The sequence below is a fragment of the Myotis davidii genome, unplaced genomic scaffold (genome assembly GCF_000327345.1).
Source record: "Myotis davidii unplaced genomic scaffold, ASM32734v1 scaffold539, whole genome shotgun sequence".
In the NCBI taxonomy this organism is placed as follows: Eukaryota; Metazoa; Chordata; class Mammalia; order Chiroptera; family Vespertilionidae; genus Myotis; species Myotis davidii.
The window spans coordinates 1,417,093-1,425,720 of NW_006290028.1; the positions used below are offsets into that span (position 1 = coordinate 1,417,093).

At 38.8% G+C, this 8,628-nt stretch overlaps 1 protein-coding gene across 1 annotated transcript in view; it reads left to right on the forward strand.

Annotated features, from left to right (window-relative positions):
* Positions 1-4,928: 4,928 nt before the first annotated feature.
* Positions 4,929-8,628, forward strand: part of AGBL4 (ATP/GTP binding protein-like 4) — a 646,044-nt gene continuing 642,344 nt past the window's right edge. The window contains exon 1 of the mRNA XM_015563308.1: positions 4,929-4,961. Coding sequence (XP_015418794.1) covers positions 4,929-4,961 — 33 coding nt within the window. The remainder of the gene's footprint in view (positions 4,962-8,628) is intronic.

An 8,628-nucleotide genomic window follows, 5' to 3' on the forward strand; every position in this document is an offset into this window, starting at 1 on the left:
TTGCTGAGCTTCAGAAACTATTCAGCCCTCCTAGGCTATCATGAGAGTGTGATATGATTTCTTTGGAGAGTCTTACATGAGAACCAGGGTTTGGAGACACATTGGAAACGTAGATGCTGATGCTTCCTTCTTGCTAAGAATTATGAGTTTGGGAAGCCAGCTAGAGTAACTTATGAAAGTAGGTGACTAGAGAGGCAATGGGGTATCCATAAGTTCCATTAGTTTTATGGGGGCTCATGGGCCAAATGTATATATAATAGTGAAAGGTAGTCTAGCTTGAGCTTTCATAAGGTACTGATCCCAAGAAGAGAGCTTGCTGGCGAGGACACTGGGAGTAAGAAATTATGGGATATGGCTTGGCCAGTGTTGCTCAGTGGTTGAGTGTTGACTTATGAACCAGGAGGTCACGGTTTGATTCCAGGTCAGGGCACATGCTCGAGTTGTGGACTGGGTCTCTGGTACGGGCATGCAGGAGATAGTGGATCAATGATCTTCTCTCATCATTGATATTTCTATCTCTCTCTCCCCCTCTCTTCCTCTCTGAAACACACACACACACACACACATACATATATATATATATATAAAGAATTTGTGGAATGTGGCCTATGGAAATCAGAATCTGAGGGCTATTATGCATATTTAGCCAGGCATCCCATTACCAAATCCAACATGAAACCCATACCTGGGGTAGATACTCAAGAGGATTCACATATATGTGCCTGCCACACAGAGAGCTCTAATAGAGAGATTATAACAGCACCATTCAGGTGAGATAGTTAGAACTTGGGGTAGATTGGACATAAGAAATGTCAAAAGGGAAAAATCAAGGGTGACTATTGTTTTTTTCTCTTGAGCATCTGGGTGGATGTTAGTGCCATTTGTAATATGGAGAAATGGAGAAGGAATGAGCAAGGCTAAGGCCAGCAGTACACTTTAAACATCATCAATATAAATATGGTACTTAAAACTGTGATAGCAGAGGAGATCAGCTAAGGAAATGCAGAAGAGGAGTGTGTGCGTGTGTGTGTGTGGTGTAAGGTGTGTGTGTGTGTGTGGTGTATGGTGTGTGTGTAGGGGGCCTTAAGTATTGTTTTCCTTGCTCATAAAATGGTGAATGAGTATATCTTTTTTAAGAGGGTTATTTTGAGTTTAAATGGTTGAGCACATTTGAAAGTGCCTTATACTCTAAAAAGGATTTTTTTTAAAAGTGCTTCTTAATTCTGAGTTTGGCTCTCTGATGGAAGAGTGATAGATAAGGATAGAGTGCTAATCAGAGTTCAGTTAGGAATGGTAGTGGCTCTCAAAGGGACTTTTAATATGAAGAGCTTTTTTAAAAAAATCATTAAAGTAAATTAACATGTTCATTTTAGAATATATAAGAAAATCCACCAAGAAAGGGAAGAAACCATTTAAATAAACCACAATAATGTATTAATTCATTTGCTCTCAGTATTTGTTCTACATTTTATTTTTTTTATTTCTTTAAATGGCAATAAATATATACTTTTCAACAACTGAATCTATCAAACAGGTCCTAGTCAGATTATGTATTTATTTTTTAATAGCTGTGTTCATACTGTATGTATTAATTGTTGACATGTAATAGAGAGGTAGCTTTTACTCTGAATTGAAAGGTATCTACTGTGTATCTTGCAAAATTGGTTGGTAGTTGGCCTCTTTTTTATTTGTGTGAATAGTCACCTACAGGCTGCCTTTTAGTCATCTGCATGCCTGTTGTAATAAAAGTGCAGCACAGTCTGCTTTCCTCAGAACTATCATATGTTAAGAATATAAAATTAAATTCGCCAGCTTTCTCCATCATCATCATCATCATCATCATCATCATCATCATTTTCATCATCAGTAATTATAATACTAGAGGCCTGGTGCATGACATTCGTGCATGGGGCGGGGGGCAGTACTTCAGCCCGGCCTGCACCTTCTCGCAATCTGGGACCCCTTGGGGGATGTCGGGCCTAAACTGGCAGTCAGACATCCCTCTCACAATCTGGGATGCTGCATGCACCAGTGACCATACTTTTCATACAAGTGAAAGGCATCTTGCTGTTGTATGGGCAACTGCATTTTTTTGCCCTAATTATAAAAAGGAGTATATAACATGATCTTTCTGAGGTAGTAGTACTATTTTCCCCATCTTATGGGTGGAAAAACTGAAGCAGAGATAAGTTAAGTAATTGGCTTAGTAACACAGTTATAAGTGTCAGAGTTAGGGCTGACCACAAATGTGCAAGCCAGAGTTCATGCATGTCATCAGTGCATCATCCTGTTTTTTCAGTGTTAGAGTAGCCTTGCCAGGTTTTAATTTTTAAATCTAAGAGACTGTTCCCAATATATAGGGTAGGGCCCCTAGGCCTGGTCGGCGATCAGGGCCATCTGTGGGGCGACCGGTGGGCGTGGCAATTGGGGGCCTCTGCTGGCACCCACCTTGACTGGCAGCCTGGCACTGCCCACTGGCCAGCCCTGTCCCCCAATCACCTCCCTCTCAGTTGGGGGCAGATCTTTCTCGAGTGTCTGCTCCCTGGTAGTCACTGTGCGTCATAGCGACCAGTCGTTCCACCGGTAGTTCTGCTGTTCAGTTGATTTGCATATTAGGGTTTTATTGTATAGGATGATAGAAAATTGTCAACAACTTCAGGAGAAAACTGATGATTAGATATACAGAATTAATTTGAATTCTGCTGTTCTTCTATGTGTTTGTGTTTGTTAGCTTATTTCATTCTTATAGCATATCTATGAGGCTGTTTTACAGATAAGAAAACTGAGACTTGAACTAGTTATGCTTTTTCTAAAGTCATAAACTAGTTACTAGTGGAACCTGTATTCCAAAGCAAGGCTTTCTGACTCCTGAGCCTATGTGCTAGGATCTTTACAGAGTGATTTAAAAAGTGATGATTATTCCAGACCTAAGGCACTAGAAAAAGTGGTGGCCTTGGGAGAAAAAAAAAACACCCTGATGGAAAGAAGGTCCATAACTTAGTCGAAGTGACTAATATTAGCCAGTTCTGAAGATATGCTCTACTGCCATCTGCCCCACAGAGGTATAATGCATGCCAGCATTTATCAGGCTCTTTCTTGGGAACCATTAGCATACCGAGAGTGTCCAGCCGTCTTTACTGCCTGGGATTGCTCTGATTTAGCACTGAAAATCTCATGTTTCAAGAAACCTGTCAGTGCTTGGCAAATAAAGATAGTTGGTCCCTCTAAAGACATCAGAAATACCTGATAGTGAGTGAAGTGGGATCATAGGAGCCACTGCCTGTGAGTATATGACTCTGTCCCAAAGTGAGGAAGGAAAAGTAACTGTCTTATTTACTTTATAAGCTGGTCTAGGTTAATGCCAGCACCTGGTCAGTCCTCTGATCCCAGGGAGAGACAGTGTCTACTCTGCCTCCAATTTTTTTTTGTCCCTAATGCCCTCAGTGCATCCCCTGGAAGAGCAACAGGACAACTTTCATGTGGCCGGAAAGATGGTTTAATCTCTGTGTCCCGAACATCAAGCCCAGTTCTTGGCACAGACTAGGCCTTCGGTTTCAATGAGTTTGTTTTATTTGATTTGTTTTTTGAGTTACTGTCCTTTTGGAAACCATTTATTAAGCTTGTGCTACATGCCAAGGATTGTGTGAATAATTTTTACACACTACAGCGTAACTTATAATTATCTTAGACCTGTGAGGTAAACTGAATTATTTTCATTTTGTAAATGAAGCAACTAAGGCTTGCCTATAGTCACATAGCTAGTGTTGATCTTCTGACTCTAGTCCAATTCCCTTTGCCTTCTAAAATGCTATCCAGTAGCCAGAATTACAGAAAGCTATTTAATCTAATCCAACCCATTCCATTCTTAAATATGTGTAATTTAACTTGTCTTTCTCAAAGCTGATTTGTGCCAAGAACTATTGTAGACACTGATGGACCAAAGTATCCAATTCATGTCTGAGCCTATAGCTCTTAACATTTTTACTCACACATGGTGCTCACTGAAGGCCTGTTGAAATGAATACAGAACTAATAAAACAAGGCCTTGTCCTCAAGGAACATCTCCTCTTGTGATGAAGAGAGATATATACAAAACTATAATATGGGGAATATTCTCAGAAATGCTAGAAATGTACAGATTGTACTAGGCTTTATAACTTGTGTTTTTTTTACTTATCAATAGATCAATGATTATCTTTTATTTCAATGTATTAATCTGTGGCAATAATTTTCAAATGGTGTGCCGCAAGAATTTTTAAAACATGCAAAACTGACTATATAGTCAGGGGCATTGACCTTTTTTCCCTTAGACTGTCAAATTAAAAAAATGACAACAGCCAACACAATAGCTATCCAGTGTCAATGAATCAAAATTAGACCTATTTTTGTCATACTGGCAAAAAATTATATTTTATTTGTTGTGCTGCAGAGTTTTAGTAATTAGTTAATGCATGCAATAAGATGAAAAAGGCTGAAAATCACTGGTTTATATTATTTTTAAGAGCTCATAATTTTCCATTGTAAAGATGTTTCAAAATTTGTATAATAAACTTTCTAAAAGTCAGACATTTTAGTCCAGTTATAAGCAGTGTACACCCTTGTAACTAAATCTTTGTGCCAGTTCTTAATTATGTATAAGCACTAATTTTAAAAAATATAAAGGCCTAACCAAAGATCAAATGAACTTTTTTATGAAAAAGTGACTCGTCAGTAAAGGTTTTCAAGCAGAGGCTAGTTATCAGTTTTGGAACAGTGAGGTATTGATTGTGGTGGAGTGGATAATAAGGGGTGTGGAAGATTGTGTAGAGAGCGGGGTCTGAAGAAATGGATATGGACCTGGTGGATATGTAGAATTTGGAAAAAGAATGAAATGGAACAAGTGTCCCAGTCAGAAGGAAACCAACTGAATATAGTTTCGCACAATTGAGATGGAGGAAATAGCAAGATATGAGTTTGAACAGGTAAGCAAGACTTCCTCTGTGTGACAAATAATCTTATCTTATCATTCATTACAACACTAAGTCTTCTGTTTACTGGGGAGGAGGCTCAGACTTGTAGTAGCTAGCTGCTGGCTCCATGACCTGTCCCTTTCATTTTGTCAGCCTCAGGTATCCCATCACTCCAATGAGGGTTATAATATCTGTCTTATTAGGTAGTTGAAAGAATAAACTCGCAGAGCCTGGCACATAAGAAACATTTAATAGAAGTTGATTATTCTGAATCTCATACCAGTATTTTCTTGATATATATATATATATATATATCTATATATAGATATAGATATAGCTTTTTGAAATAATCCTACGTTTCTATGAAAATTGAGGCTTTTGGGGTTTTTTTGCAGCCCACATAAACTTAATTTGCCCATATAGATATAGATATAGATATAGATATAGATATAGATATAGATATAGATATATATTTTTTTTTCTCAAATTCTGTGAGAAACAGTATATTTTTCACAGAATTTGATTAGGACAACAGAGCACATTCCAGGCCCCTCTCCAAACAAACACGCTCTTAGGTCAGGGTATATCTTCTGATATTTATTACTGGTTCTAGTTATCTCAGTTAGAGCCTAGATCTGGGTTTAAGCTGCCATAGCTCATCTTTAATGCAGAGACTAAGGAAATAGGGTCCTGACCAGCTACCATCATTGGCTTGCTGTCAAGGAGCAGTCTCAGTATGAAGCTATTGACTATCAGCTGAGAGCAAAATAAGCACACAGGGTGAGCATGTGCAGGAGAGCACAGAGGCTGGAGGGAGAGAAACACCTGATAGATGCCTAAGGGCACCCAGTCTCCTTTATAAGCCACTTTGCCTGGGCCTAATGTTAACTCATTTCGCCTCAAGTCACTTTATATGCCCCTTTGCCCATTAGGACAAAGGTGACATCCCCTGGATTTTATAACTTTATTCTTATTTTATGCCCAGGCATCTCAACATGGATATTTTCCCTGGTTAGCAGTCTCTACAAAATTTCTTGCTGAATATGCTATTCATCATTCCATACCAAAGTCACTGATTATTTAGTAGAAGTTGAAAGTCTACTTGGCATATGACTTTAAGGTCAATCAGATGAAGTTCATTGTCAACGTGTGAATTTAAAGGACTTGTTAGGAAATAGTTATTCTCTTTAGGTAGCTGCCAGGTATAACAAAGCTCCATGACCTGTCTTTGTTTAGATGGAAATTACTCTTCCAAGGAAGGTATTTCCCACTTGGCCTGAATTCAGAACCACAACTCAACGAACGTGCAGGATCAACATACTTCTTTCCTGCCTGTCAGAATGAAATACTAATAGTGGGGCCCATCAATCCTGATGCTGCCTCCTTATTTTTTATAACCAAGGTCACTTTGTTCAGAATTGACATTTGCCATGCAAATTGAAATAACACTGTAAAAGGAATTCTTGGCAATCGTTTCTGTGCTGATAGTGTCTTATTTTTCAACATTTTGAGCTAGTGAGGAGAGAGTATTTGAAAAATGTAAGGCGATAGAAGAGCCGTTTGCTTGTGTGCTTTAGGAAACACATCTACAAATCAGCCTAGTCAGTGGTCGGCAAACTCATTAGTCAACAGAGCCAAATATCAACAGTACAATGATTGAAATTTCTTTTGAGAGCCAAATTTTTTAAACTTAAACTCTATAGTTAGGTACACTGTTATTAACTTAATTAGGGTACTCCTAAGGCTTAGGAAGAACCACACTCAATGGGCCAAGGAGCTGCATGTGGCTCACGAGCCGCAGTTTGCCGACCACGGGCCTAGCTGATCAGTCTGGAGGCATGCAGAGATGTCTGTGTCCATGTGGTATCAGAATACCCACTCAAGGCAGTAGTTAAGAAGCAGATTTTCTCCTCTTTAGGAAAGGATGCTGTGATGAGTGGGGGGAAAATTTGAATGAAGCAATAGAAAAGTCTTAAAGTCTTAGTTTTATTCAATATAGTGATATAAAATGGGTTCCCTGCATCTCCTCCACCCTAATATTTGGGGGAGTACTATGGAAGAATCTTTGTGGTTGGCTCATAAAGTTTGTTCTCATGTCGTCTCATATAGAATCATAAAATGAGACTAAATTGTTTTATATTTCCAAAGATTTGAAATGTATACCTAGTATCTTAGTCCATTTGGGTTGCTATAAGCATAGACTGGTAGATTAAACAAACAAGCAAAAACATTTATTTCAGTTCTAGAGGATGAGAAGCACAAGATCAAGGTACTGGCAGATTTGGTCACTTCCTAATCCATAAACTGTTGTCCTCTTGCTCTGTCACACATAGTTCACATGGTAGGAGTAAAGAATCAGAGTATCCTTTCTTTTATCAGGGCACTAATCCCATTCATGAGGGCTCCACCCTTATGACCTCATCACCTCCCAACAGCACCTCCTCCTATTATCACTTTGAGAGTTAGGATTTCAACATGGAAATTTTGGGGGACAAAAACATTCAGTCCATAACACCCAGAGAGACATGTTCTCAAGTTACCCTATTTCTTTGTTGTAAGAGAACTTTACCCTCGAAAGGTGACTCCTTGAAGGGAGTAGTGCTCAGGAGAACTGTCTTTCAAAATTAAACTCTCTGGGCAGTATTGGAAAAGGGAATCAGTAAAAAACTGATACCTGCTTCATCTTGAAAATGACATGCTATATGCTCATTAATCCTTTGCTCTCCGAGGAGGTGAACTTTTCGTAGAGTACTGAATTACAATGAGGAGGACATCCTGTAAAAATCTGTGGAATGTGTGTTCCAAGCAAAGAGAACAGACAATATAAAATCTGATGTGCTTGAAAAATAGCCAAGAAGTCTATTATACTGGAGTGAATTGATCAATTCAGAGAAACAAATATGAAATTGGAGAGATAAGTAGGGGTCAGATCATGTAGAGCCTTGTAGGCCATTCTAAGGAGTTTAACTTTTAGTTGGTGATGGATGGGAAGGGAATGGCATGATATCATACTTTTTTAATTGAGTGCAGGGCAGCACATACGGAATTAAGGAGAGTGGTTCAGCTCCTGCATTAGTCCAGATGAGAGATGATGGTAGCTTGGATTAGATTTGTGTGAGTGGAGATAGAGAGATGTTAGACAAAGTCAGGCGAACTTGCTAATGGAGTAAATGTAATGGGTGGGGGAAAGAGCAATCAAAGGTGATACCCTGGTTTTGGCCTTAGTTAGCATCTTGATAAATGGTGGTTCCATTACTAATACTTATAACACTGGAGAATAGAGGTGGGAATTGGAGAGCATGAGTTCAATTTTATACATGACAAATGGGGATACCTGTTAGACATCCAAGGTAAAATGTCAAGTAAGTAGTTAGAGAAAATATCTGGAGTTCAAAGGGAAAGTTAGAGTTTAAAATATATGTTAGGGAGTCATTAGCTTAGAGATGATATTTAAAGAGAATTGATGAGATCACCGAGGGAGCAAGTGTGGATTAAGAAGAAGAGAAGATGAGAGAACCCTAGGTGGTTTTCTTTTTTAAAAAAATTTTGTTTTATTGCTTAAAATATTACAAAGAGTAGTACATATGTCTCCCTTTTTTTTCCTAGAGTACATACCCTTGACCAGAATCGAACCTGGGACCCTTCAGCCCGCAGGCCGACGCTCTATCCACTGAGCCAG